This window comes from Antechinus flavipes, chromosome 4 (assembly GCF_016432865.1).
Source record: "Antechinus flavipes isolate AdamAnt ecotype Samford, QLD, Australia chromosome 4, AdamAnt_v2, whole genome shotgun sequence".
Lineage (NCBI taxonomy): Eukaryota > Metazoa > Chordata > Mammalia > Dasyuromorphia > Dasyuridae > Antechinus > Antechinus flavipes.
The window spans coordinates 118976668-119004026 of NC_067401.1; the positions used below are offsets into that span (position 1 = coordinate 118976668).

General features: G+C 42.1%; 1 protein-coding gene across 4 annotated transcripts; it reads left to right on the top strand.

The window, feature by feature from the left end:
- Positions 1-27130, top strand: MTMR4 (myotubularin related protein 4). Of its 4 annotated transcripts, none has more exons than XM_051994165.1 (19): positions 1-1769; positions 3101-3139; positions 7118-7207; positions 7909-8025; positions 8392-8474; positions 9370-9530; positions 9666-9762; positions 10291-10404; positions 10909-11105; positions 11323-11451; positions 12391-12502; positions 13156-13351; positions 13639-13824; positions 13930-14100; positions 14234-14388; positions 22488-23904; positions 24170-24280; positions 24499-24587; positions 24734-27130. In XM_051994165.1, exons 2-19 carry the CDS (start codon positions 3137-3139, stop codon positions 24909-24911), a joined length of 3606 nt encoding a protein of 1201 aa, XP_051850125.1. In that variant the 5' UTR covers positions 1-1769; positions 3101-3136; the 3' UTR covers positions 24912-27130. The 4 variants fall into 4 exon arrangements, with proteins under 4 accessions (XP_051850125.1, XP_051850126.1, XP_051850122.1 ...); XM_051994166.1 differs by lacking the exon at positions 1-1769 and adding an exon at positions 1929-2571; XM_051994162.1 differs by lacking the exons at positions 1-1769; positions 3101-3139 and adding an exon at positions 5501-5709.
- The last annotated feature ends 229 nt before the right edge of the window (positions 27131-27359 follow it).

The window sequence follows — 27359 nt, forward strand, 5'->3', positions numbered from 1 at the left end:
GAATTTGGACTACCTACATGCGCGCTCTCTCTCTATCTCTCTCTTTTTCCAATGGGTAGAAGGGTGGGAATAGGACTAGGACCAGAGGTAGGAAGTCAGAGGTATGCCACTTGAGGTAAAGTGGAATGTACAAGTGATTTTTAAGTAATTATATTTTAATTTTTATGATTTTATCATGTCCCTTACACATTCCGGCCAGAGCTGAATAACTTTCAAGAAATTAAGGACATCCCCATATACCACAGTGAGGCAAGAGATTCCTCTTTAGCACAAATTACTTTTTATAACAACACATGTAGGATCCCCTGCAGGGAGCCAGACTCACAATCGATCACCTCCCTCTCCCCCCCATCTCCCAAAAGAAAATCCTGAGCAGGAGGCGGCCCAAGGTAGGCTGGGATAAAACCTGAAGGTCAGGACATGGGCCGGGGTCAGCGGTCCAGAAGATCCCATTTCTTACACGGGGTATCATTGCCCAGTGTCCAGTTGTCAGGGTCGGCTTGGCTCAGCTCTCCAGAAGCTGGCTTGGCAGTGTCCGGATTAAATTATAAACAAGCAAGTGGAGAGTTGGGGTGGGATATAGAACCTGCTTAGGGTCAGGTCCCAATATAAGTGAGTTCTTTTTTTCTTCTTAAAACAAGTCTATCACCTGATCCTCAAAACAATCCTTCGAGGCAGAGGCTATTAGCCCCATTTTACAGCTGAAGAAAATCTGGCAGCCAGAGGCTTAAAGGATTTATCCAGACTCACACGAGGCCACACTTGAGCTCCGGGCTTCCAGATCGTGGGCTCAATGCTCCGGCCATTGAGCCCCCTAACTCGGGGAACTGGGTGGGGGGGGGGATGAGGACCTGGAGGAGAATAAAGAAAAGGAGACAGAAAAGAGGGGAAGATGAGGCAGAGACGGAAGGACGGTGGGGGAGGAAAGGCAGTTTATAGAGGGGGAAGATGAGACAGCAAAGAATGGAAGGGGAAGAAGAGAAGAGCGAGGCTTGGAAGCGGCACAGGGAGTGTCAGAAGAGGTGGGGGGAGGAGGGGCGGGGCAGATGCCAGGGACTGCAGGACTTCGAGATAATGAGCACGCGAGGCAGGGTAGGGGAGAAGGTTTAAGTCCCAGGGAGGGGAAGAGATCACGCTCCTCCTTCCTGGGATTTAGGCTTCCGTTCTCCAGGCTGAACTGGGGTCCTCTTTGCCACACTCGATTAGTCTCAGTTGTCATGGCGACGGGAAGACCCGGGGGCAGAAAAGGTGAGACACAAAAGCGTAGAAAAGACGCGCGAGGAACTACCGGGCAATCCGGGAGCTCTGGAGATGGCTGTTAAAACCCCGCCTCTCATGGCGCAGCCGGTAGGCGACGGATCAACCTCATTTCCGGTTCTCAGAACGGCAGTCCTTCCATTGTTGCCTTCTCATTGGCTGCCACAGGGACGCGCTGTGATTTCCCATTGGTTCTTTCTCTTCCTTGGCCGCCGTACCTCCTCTCTCTGGATACCGTCTTTTCTGTCAGCACCAGATAGGCTGAAGGTCGGGAAGGCGTCTGCCCATCAGAGCCAATGAGCAGTGTCTAGGGGGAGGGCGACGGCTGCGCGGTGTGGGCGGGGAGGGACTTAGCGTGGCTATTGGCCAGGGCGGGCACAAGCGAGGATATGATTGGCTGGGGAGTAGGGGCCCCGTGGCAGGGTCCCGTTTGCGCGGCCTCAGCAGCTGCGGGAGACGGAAGTGGTGGGAACGCGGCCTCGGAGGGTCGGGCAGACGCGGCCCCGGCCCGGGTGAGTCACCGCGTCCCGCGCATAGCTTGTTCGGCCCGGGAACCGCTACGTCCCCGCCCCGCCCCCACGGTCTTCCTTAGGGCCCCGCCCCCTGTCACTCTAGGCCCCGCCCCCTGAGGCTTTAGGCCCCGCCCCCGGACCTGGGCACCTGGGCGCCCGGGCTTCCGTCCCACCCGGTGCCCGTCCCGCCGGGGAAGCCTTGAACTGGCCGGGTTCCCAGGGCGAGGAGGGCGGGGGAGTCCCCGGCTGCATGGCCTGGCCCCGATCCCTCGCCTATCGGGCTACCCTCGATCTCTCTCTTCTATAGGGGCCGCAGCCTTGCCCCTCCCCAGAGGCGGCTTTGGGTCTTCGGGAGGCCCTAGGTGCCCAGGGAGGGTCGAAGTGGGTGAGAGGGATCAGGCCGTGAGAGATGGGAGCGCCTCCTCCCTCGAGGCCCTTCTTCTAGAAGCCTTCCTGGGATTGGGGGAGAGGGTTTTCTTCAGCAAGGATACCCCTGAGTTTGGGGGGCAGGTGGGGGAAGAATGCTGCCTTTATCCCTGTTGGTCTCTCGGATCGGGCTTGGGAAGGGAGCCTTAATTCTGAAACCTGTCGGCCAAATCCAATTGAAGGTGGTTTGCTTGCTCTTGGGACTTCTTTTTCATGGCTGGTCCTAACCTGGTCCCGAGGTTGAGTGGGTGACCTCCTCCCCGTACCTTCTGTTTCTGACCCAGGCCAGTTATTCCTGGTCAGTCCCTTCCCAGTGTGGCTGCCCTCTGGTCCCAGGCTCTGATCTCCTGGACTTTGCTCACAGTAAATAGGTCAGGTGTGTGCTACTCCCAGTCCCACAGACGCCAGGCCACCAGACTTTTGGGGTTTATGCTAAACCGGAGCTATAGAAGAAAAAGGCTGAAGCAAGGCGATCCAGGAGTGAGCCAGGGTTGGGAATTCTCATTTCCCTTGGGGCTATCAGCCCCTGAGGTCGTGGGATGGCTGCTTTGTTCTAGGAATAGGGCTTAGAATCCTATGTTTTTCCTCTGGAGGCGGAGAGGTAGGAAGGACTCCTGGGCTGTACATCCCCTATTGGCCGGGTAACCATAGGTGAAATGCATCTCTACCCTAGGCTTGGGAAGTGTGTTCCAAACCCTGCAGAAGAGGTGCAAGGGATAGAGGAACTTGGCCTTCAGCTTTTGTCTTCTAGAGCTAGGGTTTTAATGACTCATGGGGAAGCTGGATTCCAGGGTGGAGGAGATGGTTTTGGGGAAGGGCTGGGTCTGTGATCCACTGACTGCATGATGAGAAAAGTAGTTCAGTTCACTGATCCTGACCTCCTCTACCCTTTATTCTCCTTACAGTGAGAAGCAGGCAGCCAGGACTCTCACCACGGTAGGATGGTAAGTATTCACAATCCTATGGTTCTTTCTAACCTGGCTCCTTCAAATCCCTCTCATTTATCACAGGTTTTTTCCCTGGCCAGTTTTGTGCTCTATGCCCCTTCTTTCTCTGCCCAGGAGTCAAAGACAGCTGGAGCTCTGAGCTTCATATAGCCTCCCTATTTCTCCCCTGCCATCCCACCTCCAAGCTCCTGCCTTCTCCTTCTCCCCACTTTTTTTCTAATTGTTTCTCTTCAGTTCTTTGCCTGACTTTTAGCCTCAGAGATGAGCCTGGGACTCCATCTCTAGAAGCACCTAGGGGAAGGACCATATTGGGATCGGGTAGATTATTTCCAGAAGCCCACATTTTACCTAGCTCTTCAAGTGCTGCTTGATAGCCACCAGCTTTTCTCTTGGCTATTCAATTTCTTTTATTGCCCTGGATCCCTGTTGGAATTTCCTGAGTCTGGGCCCCTCCCTACACTCTTGAGTCTGGGTGCAGCTTTGTTATTAGTTTGGTGCTCTTTGTGACTCTTACTTTGTGAGATTTTGGTGGCATCTGATGCTATGTGGGAAAGAATTGGAGAGGTTCCACAATTTCATTTAACTTCAAAACATGTGATCCTTCAATTGTCACCTGGGATAGAACTGAAGGGTTGTCCAATAATTCTTAATTCAGAGCTCTACTAGAATCCTCCTGGAATGGTTTATCTTAGTCTTTTTCTATTGATGGTGTTACATGTTTTCCATTCCTTGTTTCCTATCTTTCCTCTCTTTATTTCTGGCCCTATCTATTTCCCCAAGTTTTCAGCCAGTATTTTTACATGGATACCTGGCCCCTGAGAGGTGAGACAACAGAATGAAAAGGATGGAGGAGGAGAAAGTAGGGGATTTAGGTACTTTCTAGATCAGACTGTTCCTTTACTTCTTGTTTTCTCTTCCCTTTTCAGGGTAAAATTTCTCTTGTATTGGGGAATAGAGTTGGTGAGAATACTTTCAGTTCTTCCTTTAGCACCAGGTGCTCAGGTGTTGCTTTAGAGGCTTTGATAGAAATTTCTGACTAAAGCGTCTTTCCATGGAGAGAGACTTTGTATAGGGTGCTTATCAATTGGCTACTTCTTGTATTCTTTCTTTTCAGTAGCTTTAAAGGCTGAAAGCAGAAAAGAACTTGAGGCTCCAACTGTCCCTCACTCTAGTTCAGAAGAATTTTGTAAACCTTTTCATTATTACTCCCTACTTCCTCTCTTGTCAGATCTGAAGGGGATCAGTTCATTTGTTTAGAAGCAGCCTCTTCTAGGAAAAGAGCTAGAGTTGGATTCAGAACAGAGCTGGTTTTGAATTCTGCTTCTGACACTTATTAGCTGGATGAGTCAGAGCAAGAGGTGACCTTTCTAAGGTTCAGTTTCCCCTTCTGCAAAATAAAGGTAATACCTTCATTATAGGGTTACAGAAAGGAATCAAGTGAGATAACATATAAATCACTTTGAAAACCTTTATGTTAGTTATCATTCTTTGTTATTTATGGGAAGCTCCTTTTTATTTTTATTTTCCTTTTGGAAATTCTCTTTCATCCCCAAAATAACTTTTCCCCAGGAGTCAAAGGACAGAGAACAAATATGAGGTGAGGTAAGGTGAAGTTATCACCAGGGCAAAGGTTTTGGCATCAGAAACACATAAGGACCAAATTTTCAGAGGTTTGGGGTGACTGCCTTAAACCAAACTGGTCTACCTTTTCCAAGGACTCCTGGGAGTGGGAATGACTGGCATTTCTTTTGTTGGGGGGAGAGTGTGTAGGTGATTCCAGAGGAGAAAGGCTGGAACTAGAGGGCAAGGAAATAGACTGATGGAGGATGGGGAGATCATTGAAAGAAAAGAAGTAAAGCACAGGGAAAGTACTGGAGGGTTAGGAATAAATGGAGGAAGGTCCTTTCTGGGCAGAGAGCATTTTGGAGAAAGAAATGGAAGAGATGGGCCATGAAGGGGCTGGATGCAGTTCTTGAGGAGGAAAGAATAGAGGATGGGAGGATTTGGGGGGTTAAAAGGGGAATGAGTTAGCAGGGAACGGGGAGAGCGAACAGATACCAGTGGGAATTTCTCCGAACTGAAGGGGCCATTGGCTTTTCCCCTTGTCTCTGACAGTTGCGATAGTGCCCTCTTAGCCCTGGAGCGCCTAGTCTGGGAGCTGTCCCTAGTGACGGCCTGCCGGCCTGCCTCGGGCGTGCGGCGGCGGGGTGGAGCCCGAGTCTGCTTGGGCGGAGGGAAGGCTCTAGGCAGCCCGCTGCAGAGCGGCCCGTGGCTCCGCCTTTTTCCTTCCTCTCGTCCTTACTTAGCTTGGAGGGCGGAGCCGGGGCCCACTCCATTGTGGAGAGGAGGGGAGGGAAGCGAGGGGAGGCCCCTAGCTTGGCGCTCCCTTGCTGCGCTGCCCTTGCTGCTGCTGCTGTGTCTGGCGGGCCCTGTAGCCGGGATGCTGTGGGTGCCCCAGGCTGGTGGAAGGGCAGCGGCGAAGGCTTCGGGGAGATGCACACTGGCCCCAGCTGCCTGCGACCATGAGCCTGACTGCCCGCGTCTCCTGCTCAATGCTCAGCTGCTTTGTAAGTGCTAGCTAGGCCTGGGGTACGGGATTTCTCTTCTTGGTTGGATCCTCTTCCTATCTCAGTTATTAGCCAGAGACTGCTGGTTCTCGAGAGGACCCTTCTCGGCCCCTCAGTTTAACCCAATGACCTTTGGGAGGGTGGGGGGCAGGAAAGGCCAGGATTAACTCTTTCTTTGCTGGATCCCACCTCACTCTATCCATGTCAGAGACTGCCGCAGGCTAAGGATGGAGATTTATTGGCTGCTCTTGCAGCCACTGCCCTTGACTGCGGAGCTCCAGGCCCCGCCCTGCAGGGGGTACCATTTCTTACCCTTTTCATCCCCTACTTTTCCCTTAGTTCTAGGCAGTCTGTTCGTGTTTGTTTTAGTGCTGCTTGACCACCTGCCTATATTGTGTGTCCTTGTACCCATGACTAGAGTGAATCTACTTTTCAGTCTCTTCCCCTCCATCTCTCAAGAACTATCTCTCTCCTAACATGGCAGTCTCTTCTCCTTGATTGTCCCCCGGTCAGCTAGCTGGCTTACTCTTCCCTTTCTTTCCTTTTCTTTCCTTTGTCCAAGGCTTCTATCTCTTTCTTTCTGGCTCTATCATTCAATAGTTCTCTCTCCCCTCTCCTAATTATTCTACTTCCTCATTTTCCTAATCTTCTTACAAAATATTCCATATCCTACTAAGTGTTTCTAAGGTCTTCTTCTCTTTGCTGCCCTTATATCTCCTAGTCCCTCCTAAGTAGAGATAGCCTCTTCTCTTATCCTATTGGGCACTTGGAGAAGAACATCTGCTCATATTGGAATATTCTTTAAGAATTCCCCTTAAGAACGGGATTCCGGGCAGATTGCTTGTCAAGGAATGGGGAGATGTCTGCAGTCTAAGTCCCAACAAAGAAAACAGACCAACTAGTTTCCCACCTTCTCCTTAACCCCCCCATCTCTGCAAACATACCTTTGATGCAATATAATTAGAAAGCATCTGCCAAGGCCTCTGGAATCATAGGACTGGATTCCCTGCTTTCCTCCCTCTTTGTTTTCTTTATTTATCATTCTTGGGCACTTGTTCTTAATGTTTCTTTCCTTATAATCAGTTGTTAACTCCGAGTTCTCTTTGGGATATTCTTTCATCCCTTATATTGTATTTCACGATAGGCTTCCCTTCCCACTATTTGGAAATTTATATTTGAGCATCTCTTGCTTAGGCCTAGACTCTCAATTCCTTATCAGCCTTTCATTCTAACTCTTTCCTTAGACTTGCTCATTAACCTTGAGCTGTTGTAGTTTCTTCTGCCAAATCTTGGCTTCCTGTGTAGAGGTCCTCACCTGAATGGTTTTTGTTTGTGGGATAAACTTATGGACTGGAAAGAGTCCTGGGGAGAGGAACCTGGTAACTCAGGATGGTGGCTTCTTTCACAGGGTGAGGAGGGGCCCCCCAGCCTGGAGTATATCCAAGCCAAGGATCTGTTTCCCCCCAAGGAACTAGTGAAAGAAGAAGAGAACCTGCAGGTGAGAGTTTAGAAGTTGAGATGCTTGGAAAAGAACCTTGGATCAAGAGTCGGGAGACCTTGGTTTTTGTGCCAGGTCTGGGAACATGGACTAGCCATGTCATTATGGGGCATCTGTTTTTATCTGCAGAGGGATTAAGGGGTTGAGACCATCTGGTTTCTAAGATTTTACTTCCAGGATAGGACCTTTCATTTATGGCCCACTTGGTTTTTTCCTTCTTTGGGAGGAGGCAGCATGGCAGAATATAGTGAGCCTGGGTTTGGAGTCAAAATCTGGTTTGCATTCTTTGCTGGGCTGCTTCCTGCATTGTGACCTTGCAGAAGTCACTTCCCCTCTCTGGACCTCAGCTCCTCATCTATAGAATGAAAGAATTGGTCCTGATAACCCCTGAGGTCTCTTTGGACTAAATCTGTACCTGAGAGATTCCTTTGATCCGTTCTTTGTTATCTGCCTTCCAACCCAGGCCAGCAGAGAGGGGACTCTTTTAGCTTATTGTGGAACTTTTGGCCCCAGGGATGGGAGGGACTATTCTCTATGGGGCCACAGTTGCCTGGTATAAGTTACCATGGAGAGGGCTTACTTCCCTTGTGTTGGCCCAGCTCCTGCACTGGGAGCTCCAGAGAGCAGAGGTGTGTTTGTGGGAGTGGGGTTGGTAAATTGGGACAGGCTTAGCTCTAACTCCTGGGTCTAACTTTTGGCAGGTACCCTTCACAGTGCTGCAGGGGGAGGGGGTAGAGTTCCTAGGCCGGGCAACTGATGCCCTTATTGCCATCTCCAACTACCGGTTACACATCAAGTTCAAAGACTCAGTCATTAACGTGAGTTCCTATTCTCATTCTTAAATTTCAAGTAACAAGAACAGGGTGGGTTTGGATGTATGAGGTGGGGCTGGGAGGGGGTCCTTCCTAGATTCCTAATCTTATGGATTATCCCTTGTTTTCTCCAGACCTATGGTTCCTTTAGGCAGGTACTACTTTTCTACTTTCACTAAGAAAATTTATATGAGGTTTCTCTTTATGTCCGTTTCTCTTTAAGCTCCTGTCTCATTCCCTCAATTACATGCCCTACCACCCTATTTTTTAGCCTGTTATATGGGCATTCTGTTCTAGTATTGAGAGACATGAAGACTCAGTTTTGAGAGATTGGGTCCTGAACTCAGTCTTCCTGCTTATCTTCTCTACTAGGTGCCCTTGCGAATGATTGACAGTGTGGAGAGCCGGGACATGTTTCAGTTGCACATTGCCTGCAAGGATTCCAAGGTGGTGAGGTGAGGGTAGTGTAGCTATTTATCTCTTCTCTCTTTGCCAAAAGGTTTCTCCCTGAATCAGCCTAATTCAATTCATCAGACTTTTATTAATTATTTACTAATGTTAGGTTTTTAAGAACAAAAATAAAGCAGTATCTTTTCTCAAGGAACTGTTTTAATTTTTTTTTATTTGTATGGGACTTTTTCATAATAAATTGTGAATTGTTTGATATCTCCATTAATCAACCATTAGGCATTTGTTGAGCAGTTGCCAAGTGGCAGGGAGAATTAAGAGGAAGAATAAGATATGGTTCCTGCTTTCAAGGGTTACTATTTTAAATGGGGATACAGAACTAGCATTTTTCCATTTTCTTATTTCCTATGTTAAACTGTAGTATTGATTGGTGTTTGAGGGGTTCTGAGAAAAGGGACCTCAGTGGAGTATCTCTCTTGATAACAGAGTCTGATGAAGTAATTGAAAGTTTCCTTGAGGAGATTATATTTTAATTGATCCTGAAAGGGGAGATCGGTAGCCTGATAGAGGCAGAGAAAGTGATAATGAGCAAAAATATAGGAACTAGCATGAACCTGGTATGTTTGGGAGGATGAAGAGATTTGCTTGAGAAGATTTACATGAAGAAAGATAGGCAAATAAGATTGTATGTTATCAGGATGGGATTTCAAAGAAGGTTTTGAAAGACAATCAGAGCAGTTAAATTGAGGGAGGGAATGAGGGGAAGCAAGGGAATGGGAAGAAAGATAATTGGAGGAGTTGGCATAAGTCAGTGGCCCTAGAGGCATGTATCCAGAGTTCCAACCTACCATTTCTTGTTGCTTTTCTGGCCTCTAAATCACCTCCTCCCCTGTGGATTACTACCCCTTACCTTATTCAAACTTGTGGCTCTTTGTATGGCAGGTGCCACTTTTCTACATTCAAGCAGTGCCAAGAGTGGTTGTCAAGGCTGAGCCGAGCCACAGCAAGACCTGCCAAACCTGAGGACCTTTTTGCCTTTGCCTACCATGCCTGGTGCCTGGGGTTGACTGAGGAGGAGCAGCACACCCACCTTTGTCAGCCAGGTGAGTTGGTATTTGGTCAGGGTCCTTTTGTGTCCTCTCTCTGGTATGATGGTCTGACTTCTCTTTCTCTCCCTTCATCATCCTTAAGGGTCACAATTCCTTGTGAATACTGACAGTTGGTGTGTGTATTTATAGGAGAGCACATACGATGTCGGCAGGAGGCAGAGCTGGTGAGGATGGGGTTTGACCTGCACAACGTCTGGAGAGTCTCGCACATCAACAGCAATTACAAGTGAGGGCAAGAGGGAAGAAAAGCATTGTAGGAGACTGGACTGTACTTTTTTGGAAATTCTCTTTAATTGTTGTAGATGGTGTGATAAGGGGAACAATATGGTGGTGAGGAAGGGAAGTCTGTGGTCACTTAATGGGGTCTTGCTCCTAGAAGAGAACAGGGTGGCAAAGGAGATAAAACACCCAATGTGGGATCAAAGAGTCTTAAGTGGATTCCTGCTTTGTCATTCACTATCTGTGTGACCTTGGACAAATCACTTAATTTCTCATCTGTAAAAATAAAGAGATAAGACTCAATGAACTCTCTGATCATGGGAGTCTAGCTTCAGAACTGGAAGGTACCTCAGAGCCTATTGTCTTCACACAGCTAGTAAATGTCTGAGGTGGGATATTGAACCTTGGTCGTCCTGACTCCCAAGTCCAGTGTTCTATGTCCATTTACTATGCTGTGTCCCTTTAGGTTTAGACCTCCAATCTTGTGTTCTGTATTTCCTAATCCCAGCTCAAGAGTACTTTTTTGACTTCTCAGATTGTGTCCCAGTTACCCTCAGAAGCTATTGGTTCCTGTATGGATTACAGACAAGGAGCTAGAAAATGTGGCTTCTTTCCGTTCATGGAAGCGAATCCCTGTTGTGGTATACAGGTAAGGAAATGGAACTTGTATGTGTGGTAGGAAGGGTTGATGTCTGAGCAGTTCGTTTCTTATTCCGGAGGAGAATTTTGTTTGTAGACAGCTCAGGCCTGCATTAGGTTAGTTTGCTTGATGAACAAGGAATCATGATCCTTGGGCTTTGTTCTGTTTTTATTCTAATCTTTTAGGAGGGGATTCTGTTCCTCTAAAAATTTATCTTTATAGAAAATTCAGTCAGCTTTTTAAAAAATGCAGATATTTGTTCTATGTGAAGTAATAGAGTAAATAGTAACTGGCAGGTTTGGAAATCTTGATATGATCCTCTTCCTTCCAGTCTCTTAATAGATTACATGCTATACAAATCTTATGGAATCAGGGTCATCTTTTAAATATAGAACTTTTTTACTTTTGTCCTCTCTGCCTCTGGGTTGGTTTCACTGGTGCCCCTGAGCTCTCTAGGACATGTCTCTGACTTTGTTGTGTTTGAAAGCAGCTTGACACTATTCTTCTTTCTAGGCACTTGCGCAATGGGGCTGCGATCGCCCGTTGCAGCCAGCCGGAGATCAGCTGGTGGGGTTGGCGCAATGCTGATGATGAGTACCTGGTTACATCTATTGCCAAAGCCTGTGCCCTGGATCCTGGAGTGAAGTCAGCTGGGGGTGTCCCCTTCAATGGGAACAGTGAGGGAAGTGAAACATGTGATGCTGATTTCGGTAAGATGTGGCACTGAGTACTGAGGGGTATGCTTTACCTTAAACCTAATTCCCAGGGAATTAAACTGAGGTGTGGGAGTGGGAGGAGGGAGTTATCACTCAGTATAATGTGGCTCTTTCTCTTTTAGCTGAGTGAGAGTGCCATAGGAACAAGAAAAAAACTGGGACAGTTGTTTCTGACCTTCCTACTTTAGGTATTCTTTCCCTGTGTGTTTAGATTCCTCTCTTACAGCATGCTCTGGAGTAGAGAGTACTGGAGCACCCCAGAAGCTGCTCATCTTAGATGCTCGTTCATATACAGCAGCAGTGGCCAACCGGGCCAAGGGTGGAGGCTGTGAATGTGAAGGTACCAGCCACCTTTTACCTTGTACTTGCAGACAACTCACTTTTCTTCACCTACTTTGACTCTGTGTCTAGAGAGCTCAGGGAAGTTCAGTTTCTAAGAATTCTGAGGCCCCACTTTTACCAGGCAGGTTATAGAAGCGGAAGCAAGAGGCCTCTCCCATTCCTATTTTCCTGTTTTAGAATCACAAAATCTCAAGAGTTAAAAGGGACCCTAGCACAATATATACACACACACACACACACACACACACACACACACACACACACACATATATATATGTGTATATATATCTGAAGTGGTATTATTTCCACTATATCCTCAATAAATGATCATCTAGACCAGTGGTTCTCAAAGTCTGTTCCAGAGCATCCTTGGAATCTCTGAAATCCTTTCAGAGAGTTTACAAATTCATAATAGGTTTTTATTTTTAATGTGATCAATATTTATAACTATATCCCACATAAACAAAAACTCTTTGGACAGATCCTCAATCATTTTTAATAGGATAAAGATATTGAGAACAAAAGTTTGAGGACCACTGATCTCGACTCTGCTTGGAGACCTCCTTTGATGAGCAACTGACTCCTCCTCGCCATACCCATACACCTACGTCCACCTCAAATAGTTCATTCTACTTTTGGAAAGATCTAATTGTTCTGTATTTTTTTTATTTTAGTAACCTGAAATCTGTCTCTTGTCAATTTCCATTCCTAGTTTTTAATTCTTCCATCTGGGGTTACACAAAATAAGTATAATCTCTTCCATTTGGCAACCTTTTAAGTATATGACGAGACCCATCATGTCTCCTTCCTAAGTCTTCTTTTCTCTAGCTTCAAATCAAACATATTTTGCTGATTCTTATAGAGCATTTTTTCCACTGCCGTTATCACACTGGGCACCCTCCTCTAGAGCTCTTATTGCCTCTTCTCTCCTTTGCAGAGTACTATCCCAACTGTGAAGTGGTATTCATGGGAATGGCTAATATTCATTCCATTCGGAACAGTTTCCAGTACCTCCGAGCTGTCTGCAGTCAGATGCCAGATCCTAGCAAGTAGGTCGTTCTTGCTATTCTGCTGCCCCAGGCCATATATTTCATTCTTTACGTCTTTTTGGGGGGAAGAAGTGACCTGAAAATTTAAGTTTAAATTGGTTCAAGAAGCCTTGTCCTCTTCATAATCGTAACCTCTATTTGTTATGAGCCAATTCTGGCCATCCCAGTTCTGTTTCTAGCCAGCTAGTTTGTCATGAAATGTGAACGGAGAGGGATAACTTTTTAGATTTTGTAATCTTTTAAATTATGGCTTCTTAAACTTTTTCCACTCACAACCCCTTTTCATATGAGAAATTTTTATATGATCCTGGCTACATAGATATATAAAAATAGGTATATAAATAAAACATTTACTACTGATAACAAGTCATAATTTCATGACCTACACATTCAGTTAGGAGACCCTCCATATGGGGTCACAACCTACAATTTAAGAAACTGAGCCCTAAATAACAGAAAAGTTGGCAAGAGAGAACAATCGAAGTGTGTAGTCTTCATAGAGATTTCCCATTACTTATTTGCCTTCAATGATGCATCTTTTCATTTCTGCACTTGCTGGGGAATTGTTGGATGTGACTCTATGTGTACTGCAAGGGCGTCTTCCTGGCACTTGGGGCCCTCAGTAACAGATTTTGCTATCTTCATCTAAATAGCTGGCTGTCGGCATTGGAGAGCACCAAATGGCTGCAACACTTGTCAGTGATGTTGAAGGCAGCAGTGCTGGTGTCCAACACAGTGGACCGAGAGGGTCGGCCAGTTCTGGTTCATTGTTCAGATGGCTGGGACCGTACTCCTCAGATTGTAGCCCTGGCAAAGATCCTGTTGGATCCCTACTATAGGACTTTAGAGGTACAGATATTGGCTGGGAAAGAGGAGAGGGAAAAAGGAGTATCTTGGGGTGAGAATAGGCAACCAAGGAGCTGAATTTGAAATTCCCTGGTAGAAAGCCTGGGGCCAATGTACATGCTAAACTGAACCTTTAAAACCCTCTAAGATAAGACTTCTCACTTCACTATAAATGCTTTTTGAGTAGTTGTAAATGCGTCCTGCTTCAGGACTTTTCCCATAGAATTCCCCTGGAACTCTCTCTAACCTTTGAGGGGTCGTGTGGCTTAGGGTGTTTGCTATCTTCAAAGGGCTTCCAAGTGCTGGTGGAGACTGATTGGCTGGACTTTGGTCACAAATTTGGTGATCGATGTGGTCACCAAGAGAATGCAGAGGATCAGAATGAACAGTGCCCAGTGTTTCTCCAGTGGCTTGATTCAGTTCACCAGCTGCTTAAGCAGTTCCCCTGTCTGTTTGAATTTAACGAAGCCTTCTTGGTGAGTTAGAAGTTCTCTCTTGTCTTTGGGAGCTTGTGGCCTAAGAAGAGGCTGATAACAGTGAGTCAGGTTTCCAAGATGTGATGAGTTATTTTGGTTCTCTAGGTAAAACTGGTACAGCATACGTACTCTTGTCTGTATGGCACATTCCTGGCTAACAACCCATGGGAACGAGAGATGCGCAACATTTATAAGCGGACCTGTTCTGTGTGGTCCCTCCTCCGAGCAGGCAACAAGAATTTCCACAACTTTCTTTATGTTCCGGGTTCGGAGCTGGTGAGCTTGAACCACCCCTTCTTTGGTTATACCTGGCAGAAGTAGCACTAGGTGCTGTGGGAAGAAAGAAGGGTCGGCATATTGAAACATTATTATATAAGTGACTAAATGGTATATTGTGCTACTTCCCCAGGTCCTCCATCCTGTGTGTCACGTGCGGGCCCTGCATCTCTGGACAGCCGTGTACCTTCCAGCATCATCTCCTTGCACACTTGGGGAAGATAGCATGGACCTTTACCTTCCTCCAGTATCTCAGAGTCAGGAATTCACTGGCCGATCTCTGGACAGGTAGGAAAATCATTTATTCCTTTCCCCTTCCTTGGCTTAATGTAGATCTTTTTGATATATTTAGAACAAGTCTTTGAAATCAGGCAAAAAACTGCTTTGGCACATAGCTAGTTCAAGGTGCATTTTGTATTTTCTTGAGGTCTTCTTTCATTGTACAATATCTCCTGAAGCTTTCCTAATTCTGTGACATATCAAGGTGGGGGAGGAGCCCTAAACAGAAGGGAATATGATGTCATGGCATTAATAGCTTTTCTGCAGTCAGCTGTAGGGAGTCTGTGCGAGAACTTTTGGCATGTCCTCCAGCATTAGCTGTCAGAAGGATCTACTTGTGTGTGGAAACTGAATAGGGGTAGTATTGATTTATCTTCCAGAGAGAAGCAAACTTTTAAGTTGATAAATTTCTATTTATCTGGTTCCTTGAAATCCTGTTCTAATATTTTATTGTGATGTGGTAGAGTTCTTGCTCTCTCATGGGCTTACTAGCAGAGCATCAAATTGGGTGGGCCTTACGAAGCTTCAGACATGTGACAAACTATTCTTTTGTCTGAGGATTAGCATAGTGAATTCTTGAAGAAACTCATTCCTAGATGGTTGGCCATGCCAACTCAAGAAAACTTTATATTAGAGGAGAGGGGAGAGTCTCTAGACTGATAAGGTCATTGATCTTTGAAGTTTTGATGTAAATAGAAGTTAGAATGGTTTTCTTGTGCTGAGAAGCTTTTAAATCTTTAAACCTAAAAAACAAAACAAAAAAACTTCTCACTTCTTCATTGTAATTCAGTAAGTGCTTATTGTGCTTTTTGTCTATTTAGTTTGTCCTCAATATTATATCCTACTGGAAGAGTGGGGAAGAGGAGAATGGCCTATGAGTTCCTGTCTTGGGATCATTGGTTGAAGGAACTGGGGATGGATAAGTTGGGGAAAAGACTTGGGTATCTAAAGGGCCTGAAGGGGAAGAGAAATTAGATTCCTTTTGTGTGGCTTCTGAAGGCAGAATCAGGAGTAATGGGTAGAAGATATAAAGAGGCAGACTTGGGTTTGCTGCCAGGAAAGATGTCCCAATAAGGTCAGCTTTCATGGCATGGAATACTTCAGGAGGAGAAAGTAGATTCCCTTTTTGGAAGCTTGCAGGTTGCCAGATATTACTCATTCTATAGAAGGGAACATTGTTGTACAGGAAAACATTCTAGACAATGATAGCTAACAAGAAACATTTATATGGTGTTTATTGTGGGCCAGGTACTATTCTAAGTGCTTTATGATTATCTCATTTGATCCTCATAATAACCCTGTGCAAGGCAGGTACTATTTATTAGCCTCATTTTATAAGTGAGGAAACTGAGGTGAAGAGAAATGAGGTGCCTTGTCCGAGGTCACACACTTTACCATGTGGCTGAGGCCAAATTTGAGGTCTAGGCCCAGTGGCTTCGCAAAAATCTGTGACTTTGTGACCTCTGTGTTGGATTAGATAACTGCTCTGGTCTCTTCCCATTCTGATGTTCTCTGATTCTGAAGTAAACAATATGGTTCTTCTCAGATTTTCTAGGTGTGGAGATTCTAAAGATAAGCTTGTAAGAATGGTGGAATGTTACAGTCTGCATACCTAAAAAATACCTATAGAAATAAAAAAAAGGAAAAGGAACAATGGGAGGGGATTAGTCAGGGAAAATATTATGAGTATTAGTCATAATCTAGGCCATTAGTAGGAGTGAGGTTAAAACAAAGGGGAAGGGAGATTTGGCTGACCAGATTAGAGGGGCTGTGATGGGAAAGAATGAGAAGTTTCCTCCAATGGTTGGAATATCTTGAGTACCAGTTTGATTATTATAGATTTGATTTAGTAATCAAGAGGAAGCCATATAGATTCTTAAGTAGGGAATTAATATGATGAATATAATGTTTTAGGAAGACTAGTCTGGCAATGTGGTAAGTTAATCACAGTCAAGGAAGGCAGTTAGAAGGTCATTTTACAAATGTACATGTGAAGCTGGTATTTAGAATACTGCTTATAGAAAAGAGGGATCAGATTTAAGACATTGAAGGCATTCTCAGCAAGATTGGGGTTGGAAATATGGATGAGAAGAGTAAGAATTAATGATGACTATAGGTTTGAAACCGTAGGCCCCAGAAAGTAGTAAAGACGTTCATTGAAATCATGTAGAAAAGCTAAATGTGTTTGAGATGATGTGAGTAATGGGATAGCCATATGGAGATGTGCTGCAGCCAGCTGGAGAGACTTGGGAGTCACTGCATGAAGGTTGACCCTAATTGTATAAAATCAAATGGGATTGGTCTTTTTTTTATGTCATTTTTTCTGTATTTGAAATGTCCTTTCTCTTCTTTCTTTCTTTTAAATCCTTCTAAGGCTTTTAAAGCCCAGGTCAGATTTCACTCCCTCCATGAAGTTTTTTTTTTTTTTTCCCAGTCAATCCAGCTAGTCTTTGTCTCCTTAATTCATATAACACTTATTATTTACTCTTTGCTGTTCAGCTCAACAGATTATTATCTTTAATGTTTTTATTTCATAAAATATTTTTCAATTACATGGAAAAATATTTTAATGTTCATTTAAAAAAATTCTTCCCTGTGTTCCTAAGAAGGTAATTTGATATCTGTTAAACATGTGAAGTCATGTAAAACATATGTCCATATTAATCATATTGCAAAGGAAAACACATACCAAAAAACTCCCCAAATCCTATAAGCAAAATAAAGTTTGAAAAAGTATGCTTTAGTCTGTATTCAGATTGTATATGTCCTCTCTCTGGAGGTGGATAGCATTTTTCATCACAGGTCCTTTGGAATTGTTTTGGATCACTGTCTTTTTTTTTAAGAAATATATGTTTTTATTGAGACTTATGTTTGAAGATTGGATTTTTTCCTTAGCTCTAGTTTTTTTTTTTTTTTCCCCAGTAGAAATGCTTGAAAGTCTCTTACTTTATTGAAGATCCATTGCCTTCCCTGAAAGATGATGTTTAACATTTCTGGGTAATTAATTCTTGGTGTAACCCCAGATTGTTTGCTTGCTGAATTAAAGGTTTTCCAGACCTTCCAATCATTTACTGTAGATTCTATCAGATTGGATCACTGTCTTGATCAGAACAGCTAAATCTGTCATAGTTGATCACCCTACAATATTGCTCTTACATTGTACAGTATTCTTTTGATTATATTTACTTGCATGAGTTCATATAAATCCAGGGTTTTTCGGAAACATTTTCTTTCTTTTTTAAAAATTTGAATATATATATATTTGTATATATATACACATACATATTTGTGTGTGTATATATAATTTAATATTTTAATTTTATTCCAATTACATGTAAAAACAATTTTTAACATTCGTTTTTAAAATTTTTTGATTTTCAAATTCTTTCTTCCCTTCCCCCTTCATTGAGAAGACAAGCAATTTGATACAGGTTATACATTTGCAGTCATGCAAAACATATTTTCATGTTATGTTGTGAAAGAAAACACAGACAAAAAAACAAACAAGAAAAATTAAAAAAAAAGCAAATAATATGCTTCAGTCTGCATTAAGACTATAAATTCTTTCTCTGGAGAGGATAGCATTTTTCAAAAGTCCTTCAGATTCAAAAAAAAAACAACATCATTGTGTTGCGTAGCTAAATCATTCACAGTTGATCATCATATAGTATTGCTGTTATTATGTGCAATGTTATTCTGGTTCTGCTCATTTTACTTTTCATGAAATCATATAAGAATTTCCAAGTTTTTCTGAACTTCTCAGTCATTTCTTATAGCACAGTAGTATTCTATCACAATTATATGGCATTACCTTTATTTCCAATTCTTTGCTACCACAAAAAGAGCTGCTATAAATATTTTTGTGCATATAGATTCTTTTCTATTTCCTTTGATTTCTTTGGGATATATAGACACACACACACACACACACCACACAATGATATTTCTGGGTAAAGGGGTATGCACAGTTTTATAGTCCTTTGGACAAAGTTCTAAATTGTTCTCTAGAACAAATAATAGTTCTCCAGACTAGTTTACAGTTCTATCAACAGTGTATTAGTGTCCCAGTTTTTCTGTATTCACTTTACATTTGTTATTTTCCTTTTCTATTATATTAGTTTATGTGACGGGTGTGAGATGATATGTCAGAATTGTTTTAATTTTCATTTCTCTAATCACTAGTGATTTAAAAATTCATGAGAATATTGATAACTTTGATTTCTTCTTAAAACTTTATATCCTTTGACCATTTATCATTTGGGGAATGGCTCTTATTTTCATACACTTGCCTCCATATTCTGTATATTTGAGAAATGAGGCCTTTCTTAGAAATATTTGCTGTAACATGTTCCCCCCCGCCCCCAATTTCTTAATTTCCTTCAAATTTTGACAGCATTAGTTTTGTTTGTGCAAAAGCCTTTAATTTCGTGTATTATCCATTTTACTTAATGTGATCCTGTCTCTTGTTTGGTGATAAACTCCTTTTTTCCATAGATCATGCTTTATTTATGATATAATTTTTATGTCTAGTTCTTCTATCCATTTTGACTTTATCTTGGTATACGGTATGAGGTGTTGGTTTATGCTTAGATTCCTCCAAATTGCTTTCCAACATTTTGAGCAATTTTTGTCACATGGTAAATTCTTAATCTAAATCTAATCCTAAAGGCTTGAATGTAATCTTTTGAAACTAGATTATTATGGTCAATGGATAGTTAGTAATTGCTTATTGTATATAAAGTTTTAATTAGACTAGGTATTGTGGATAATAAAAAAGGTAAGATAGTAACTGTTCTCGAGGTGCTTACTATCATGTTAATGGAGGAACAGAACATAAATTACTATGGTCTAAGGAAGAATATAATATGTTGAGAAGTATAAAGTACTATAAAGAATTTATAGGAGGAAGAGATCTCATTTAATTCAGCAGAATTAGGAATGGCTTTATGAAGATAGCTCCCCAGACAGGCTTTGAGGCTAAGTAGAATTTTGTAATCTTGGATTCATGTTTGACTCTTCCTCATTTCTGATAATTCCAATTAGTTGCAAAGTTCTATGTTTTCTATACCCTCAGCTCTTAAAGAATCTATCCCCATCTTTCTTTCTCAATATAACCACTCTACTGTGGGTTTTTAGTTTCTTTCCCACCTAGATTATTGTTAAAACTTGTGAATTTGTCTTCATGCCCTTAGTCTAATCCTATCTCAAGTTCATCCCCACAACACTGCCTGCATTTTCATAACGCATAGTTGTTATAATGCAAGCCTACCCCTTCTGAAATCTTCAGCGGTTCCCATTACTTATGGTATAAAATAAAAACTCTTCCCTTCCTCCCCCCCCCCCCCCCCCTTCTTGTTTTTAAAGTTTCATTCATGAGTTTTCTTTTTACATTATAAAATACAAACTCTTGACTCTAATATTCAAAGCTTTTTATCATCCAGCTTAAACCACATGGTTAGCTTCATTTCATACTTTTCTTTATATATTCTATGTTCAGTTCAATTGCATTACTCTAATCCTACTCTTTTACCTTAAAGCTTTTTCTCATGCTGTTTTTCACGTGTCATTTAGAATTCTATTTTCCCTATATGTCTGAAATGTCTCCCTTCCAAGTCAAATCCATGTCACTTTATTTTTGATTCTCAAAAATGAAATTGATCTTTTTCTTCAGAATAGTACTTTGTCTGACTCTATCATAACCTACTTTGTATCACACTTATTTATGTACAAATAATATCTCTTCATCCCCTTGAAGGCAGGGACTATTATTTTTCATTTTTTAATAGAAAATACATTTATTTAGCACAACCTTTTGAACATAGCTGCTAAATATGTGTTTTATTGAATCGAATTGGAAATGTGCATCTTTGGCATTGGCATAACATGAATAGAGGTACGAAAGCATTTAAGAAGCTGTGACTAGCATGTTAGTGGAGTAGTTGGAAATAAGGTTGGAAAGATAAGGTGTGGCTGTTATGGAAGATCTTGAATGCTATTCACTATTAGATTAGAGATTATGCAAATATCTTGTATGGAGAAGCCATTGAAGTTTTTTGATCAAAAAAGTAAAAATGAAAAACTGCTTTGGGAAGATTATGCTGGCATTGATGTATATAGGTTTAGTTGGGGGGAGGGAAGAAAGAGACTGTGGGTAGGAGGGAAGGAAACAAGCATTTTATTAAATGCCAGGCTCTGTGTTAAGTACTTTATTTTTTTTTTAAATGAATAAATAGTTTATTTGAAAGATGATTGGGCCATTTTCCTCACAGAGTTCTGAGGGCAATTATGTATAATGAGTCAAAAAAAAGCATATATATCACATATTTGAGAAGTACTCACTCAGGTTTTCTTTTAAAGAGGGAACAGCATTCCAAATGTGGATGGCTCTAAGTGTAGGAGATGGGTTAGGAGTGTTTTGCTTTCTTTTATTTTGTTTTTCTCTAACATGAAGTCTTGGATTTACCTCTTTGTTAACTCTACTGACTTCCAAATTCTACCAGTTAGAATTAAGCAGGACAAATTAAATTCCTTTTTCACGTGATAAACTTTGAAATACCTGAAATCAGTGCCATGTCAATCTAATTCTTTAAATCACTCAAACATCTCTAATTTTTTCAATTTATCTTTTTTTTTTAGTAATAATTGTTGTTATTATTAGTAGTATTTACAGCAATAATGAGCAATAGCTCACTCACTTTTTTCTATTTTTTTATTTTAGCTTTTTATTTACAACAATTTATCTTTTTTATGACTTGACCTCATGTTCCTTCAGCATATTACTTATCTAATTTTATATATATCACAATCACTTTGAGCTACTTGAAAGAGGCAAAATTTGTTAAAAGGATGGATAAGCTCCCATCTTCTGCCTGGAAGGGACAGCCTTAGAGCTGAAATTTTGAGGGAGATAAGGATAAAAAGGATAAAAGGATAAAAACCTTCTGACTATGCTATTAAGTATTATTGTACTAGTTTATAGAATTTCAGCCAAAAAAGATATATGCTAGACACTTTGCAAATATTTTCTTATTTTATCTTCAACAAAAATCATGGGAGGAAGGTGGTTATTGTTATTCCTACTTTACATTCAAAGAAATTGAGGCAGATGAAATTAAGTGACTTGTTTAGTATCACACAGATTGAAAGTAACTGAGGCTGAGTTTGAAGTCAGGCCTTTATGACCACAGGCACAATGGTCTTTTCACTGCGTTACCTACCTGCCTCTATGTGCAGTGTAACCAGAAGACCAGTTAGAAAGGAGTTTTAGGAGGCTAGTGAGAATAGTATCTTGGGCAAAGTGGATAACAGTGGGAATGAGTAGGAGGGGATTGATGTGAGAAATATTGATCTTGAAGAGATTTTTGCAACTGTTTTGCGTATTCTCTCACTTCTAAATATGACTCCAAGATTTTGAGCCTCGGTGACTTGGAGAGGGAAAGAAAGGAAATAGGCATTTATATAGCATCTATTGTGTGCCAGGCACTGTGCCAAGCAGTTTACAAATATTTTATTTGATTCTCACAAGCACTTTGTGAGGTAGGTGCTGTTATTATCCCCATTTTATAGTTGAAGAAGATGAGGCAAAGAAGTTAAGAATGGTGATGATCTTAACAGAAATAGGGGAATCAGGAAAAAATTGTGTTTTTTCCAAGATGATAATAGATTTGCTTTGAAACATGTTGAGGTTGTCCAGCAAGCTAGTGAAATATAAGACTGAAACAAAGGGAAAAGTTTGAAATTGGAGATATAGATTTGGGAGTCACTCATCTATAGAAGGGTGATAATTGGCTTGGCCTAAGTGTTAGGATGACCTGTGTGATTCTAGGCAAGTCACTCCATTTACTCATGCTTTGGGCAATACTCTTTTAAGATTAGATGTAGAGAAAGTTCTAGATATGCATTAGTATAGGAAGGTCCTCATGCAGGAACTCTCTACAGCTGTGAAATTACCAGTCTATTCCAATGGGACAATTATCTCCTTAACATTTAGTAATCATCCTAGTAGGTATTCAGTAAATATTTGTTAAGATTGACTTGGCTGTAAAATCATTTATACATTTTAGATTTGGTTTTGAATCTCTTTCTTGATTTATTCCTTGTTTTCACAGATTACCTAAAACAAGGTCCATGGATGATTTGTTTTCTGCCTGTGACACCAGCAGTGCACTGACTCGCACATCTAGTGATCCCAACCTAAATAACCACTGTCAGGAGGCTAGAGCAGGCCTGGAGCCCTGGCACAGCAATTCTGAAGGGACAGATATACCCTTAGCAGAACATGGGCCGGGCAGCCCTCAACAGCCACTGGAGGAACTGGGTCATCTTCATCTCCAGCCCAGTAACCAGAAAGATTGTTTGAGCAATAATACTTTGAACAATCACAAAAATTATCCCCCCAGTTACAAATTACTAAATAGCATGGTACTACAGCAAGCGAAGAGCCACCCCAGCAATCCTGAAATCAAAGACCTGGAAGAAACCAAGGACTCTGAACCAGCTGCAAGCCCACCTATTCTGGACAAGCCACGTAGGACTTACGATGGTGTTGGAGAATATCCACCTGCACACAGACCCAAGATAAATGCTGCCAGTGTACTCTCCCAGGTTGTTTCCTCTGAATGTAATGGAATCTTTAAACTTCCGGAGTCCTTCTCTCAGGATTCCCCTCCTGATCAAGGCATTCTTGAACAAGCTCCTCTAGACCCCATGCCAGGCGTGCCCTGCAGAGATGTTCCAGACCACAGTTTAGGTGTCTTTCATAACCCACCAAGTATTGCCTGCCAAACTCTTGTAGACCCTCTACTGGGTCCCCCTTGCCAAGACCTTTCAGACTCTGTGTCAAGTATCACCCAGGAGCAGCAGTTGAATACTCAGCTGGATCCTGCCCCCTGGGAGGAAGATATTGGTCAAAGAGGGAATGTTAGAAATGGGCAATTATGGGAAAATCTTCGCTTTGGCAAAGGGCCACTGGAAGTGGTCCGAAAGCCAATTTCCCAGAGTCAGACAAGTGAATTTTCATTTTTGGGGTCCAACTGGGACAGTTTCCAGGGAATGGTGACTTCACTCCCAAATGGGGAGACTCCTAGGCGTCTGCTTTCCTATGGCTGTTGCAGTAAGAGGTCAAATAGTAAGCAGATACGGGGGTCAGGGACCTATGTTGGTGGCCAATGGGTTCAGAGAGAAGGTGTGAAATCACCTGTTTGTTCTAAGCATTCCAGTGGACACTGTACTGGCTCAGCAGGAAAAAACAACAGGACATGGCTATCCGGCCACCCCAGGCAGGTGTCTAATACAAAGCCTATTTCATTGAGTTGCCCTTCTCCAGTGCCTCCTCTCTACTTGGATGATGATGGCCTCCCTTTCCCCACGGATGTGATCCAACATAGATTGCGGCAAATTGAAGCGGGATACAAACAAGAGGTAGAGCTGCTACGGAGGCAGGTGCGTGAACTCCAGATGAGGCTGGATATCCGTCACTGCTGTGCCCCTCCAGCAGAGCCACCTATGGACTATGAGGATGACTTTGTAAGTAGTGACTTTGTTCAACCAATTGGTTTCCCAACTTAATTTCTTCATGTTTTGTGTTTTGAAAACCACCCATTTCTTTATAGGAATATAAGGATAGTAATGTAATATAGGATAGGATAGTAAAATATAAAAGCTTTTTTTATTTTCTGTAATTAAGATAGTCAAGAAATGTCAAAAGGGTAAAAATCTTACCTTTTAGGTAATGAATTTACCTGGGAATTTAAGGGGCATCTGTTCTTCTGCATCTTTGTATTTTCTTTAGACATGTTTGAAAGAATCAGATGGCAGTGACACAGAGGATTTTGGTTCTGATCACAGTGAGGACTGCCTTTCAGAAGCTAGCTGGGAACCTGTTGATAAGAAAGAAACTGAGGTATGATTGCTATATTGTACAAATATGTTTGCCAACACTATAGACTGCTATATGTCATGTGAATAATATACAAATGAGATAATATGTAAGGCACTTTGTGCTACTTAAATACTATTATTATTATAAATGATAGTCACCATAAAATAGGAAAAATTGTATTTTGTTGATATAATCCACTTGGAAAAGAACCTGAATTTTTCTCCCTTTATTTTTGTTAGGTGACTCGTTGGGTTCCAGACCATATGGCATCCCACTGCTATAACTGTGACTGTGAATTCTGGCTGGCCAAACGGAGACACCACTGCAGGTAAGTTTTTTTGATGTTAGTCATTTCCATGTATTATTTTTCTTTTTTTTTTTTTTAATTTGTCCTTTCCACATTGATGATCTCTGAAACCTACTTTCTATTATTCTCAGAGTATATATGTTTTCAAACTTTTTATCTTTTGGCAGAAATTGTGGGAATGTGTTCTGTGCTGGATGCTGCCACCTGAAGCTGCCCATTCCTGACCAACAGCTCTATGATCCAGTTCTTGTTTGTAACTCATGTTATGAACACATCCAAGTGTCACGTGCCAGGGAACTCATGAGCCAACATCTGAAGAAACCCATTGCTACAGCTTCTAGCTGAATGCCAGTGGAGACCGCCTGTCCAATTTCAACAGGTTTGAAGGGAGGATCTGCTTCAGGTATAGTTTTGAAGGTTCCTTGGTGTGGCTCATGAACACAAAGTTCGAAGACACCGTCTTGATGAAGTCCTCCTTGGTACCATCATACTGGAGCAGAGAAATTCAAATTTGGCAGTGTCCTCTAATGTGAGAACCTCACCTTGGTGTAAAAGGTCCTGCTCCAGACCTTAAGGTCTGGAGGCTTAAGGTTATGTAGGTGACACCAACTTTTTTCACCTTGGGGGTGGGTGGGTCATAAGATGATGATGATAAAGGTACTGCCTGGTGCAAAGTGCCCCAAACAGCAATAGAAAGACATGTTTATAACCAAACTCCAAGTGGTAAATCAGCTTCCATTTCTCCACCCTGAAAAAGCAGATTATAATGTACAAGCTGGGAGTTCCTATCTTATCTGAGATGATCTCCACAGCATACCTCTGTGCTCTGTGTCTGTGCATGAAGGCTCAGTCTTTAGAGGCACTCCAGTGTAGCTGCATTAGTTCTGTCTTTCTGTGGAGTTTGGTTTGAAGAATGCTTTGGCAAATGGTGAAGTTGGTTGTTTTTGTCTCTTGGCCCATGAGCTGGCAGTATGGTGGATATTAAGTATAGAAGAAATCAGAAGGAGTGAAACTTCATTTTGGAGCAGAGCCAATCTCTCTTGATATCCAGTCCCAATACAGATGAGTGTTTGAACTGTGAAAACAGTAGACTCAGTCATCCAGTGGTCAGCTCTGAGGATATGAGCTGTAAAAAAATGAGGAGATGGGGGAAAATAAAAATCCATTTGTGGAGGTGTCTGCTGGTTTGTTCAGTGCCCTTTTTGCCTGACTTCTCCCAGTCATCCTGGTGCTAACACAGGAACTATACCCTGATCCTCTCCTGGCATGAACGTAGAAAAAAAAAAAAATTCTGATGTTGCCCTTCCCTTGGCTACTGCCTCCTCTGGGTTACACTGCTCTTTATCCTGAACACTTGACACCTTGAGGGTAGAATTTAGTGTTTGGTTTTTACCTCCTGGAATATACTGTTTGGTATGTGAGGGTTTCAGAACAAATGCTGCTGTCTATTTCTGTGCACTTAACAATGGAACCCAAACAGAGGAGGATATAGCATTGATACCAAAATTTGGAGAGAGAAATGCAGGTCCATTTGGACTGTACATTCTGTTCTTTTCATCATAACATGTACCAGTGGCACTTAACCAAAAGAAAAGATACAGCGATATAGCCATGTCCTGTAGTATCTGTTGGTGGGACAGATACAGTCTCCTTGGTCCATAATGAAACCACTTTCTGACGTTTCTCTTGGACTTCCTTTACTCTTAAGCTAGTGGGTATACAACAAAGCATTATATCTAAGCTGATCCTGTTTGAAAGATTGGGATAACAGTTTCTTTGACTTTTTGTGTTGCTTCCTAAAATTTTATCCCCAAGACTTTTTACTTTTTTATTTTTGAGAGAACTAACTAGGATCTGCATTTAGGAAGAGAATGATTAGAAGTCCTGACCTATTGATTCCTACAGAGAAGTATCAATGCTGTTTTAATTCTGACCATGTGCTAATGCCATGACTGTAAGGAAAACACATGGTATATTTAGGTCAAAGTAGCAGAGGATTTGGGGTTGTTGGTGGTTTTTTTTTTTTAAACATTTTACATGAAAGAGTTGAATAATGGAGACTCCAATGTAGGAAACTCCTGAGGTGACTGAAAAAGTAACAAACTGTTCACTCCTTATCTAGTATGTAGTCTGATACATAAAATTCTGTGAAAGTACTCTCTGATCCTTTAAATTGAAAGTTGAGTGGCTTTTTAATTGTTTGCCCTATTTTTCATTTACATTTTACTTTGCCCATGCACAGTTCTGTACTTTTTATGATGGTTTGCAAACTCAAGACAGCAAAAAAAGTAAGACTGTGGCAATACATGAGGAGACTATATCTGTCCACTCTATGTGGCTATTTTGAGGGACTGTACCATACAGTGAGTTAAAACTGCATGGTATTAAAAGAGAGACACTTAAGGGCCTCCAGCTTAGCTATGTTCATCAAAGACTCCTTTCCGAGCTCTTGTGGGTGTAAAGTAATGATGTGGCCAAAAATCCAAACTGTTTAGTCGCATTGTGACAAACATGAAATGTGCTGTAAAAACTCAATACAGTTTAAATAAAATCTCTATATTAGTGCTGCTTTGTTGGTTTTTTTTTTTTTACTACTTTGTTACAGTTGTGGTTATAGGTTTTACGTCTAAGAGCCACAACATTTAAATTTTCTTACTTTGAGCAGTAGCAAGGCAATATATATCCTTCATTAACAACCTCCCCCCCTTTTTTTTGAACTTCCTCTTTATGATAGACATAAAGTCACTTCAACTCTTTTGGCTTCTGGCAGGGGAGAATTGAACCCAAGATCCT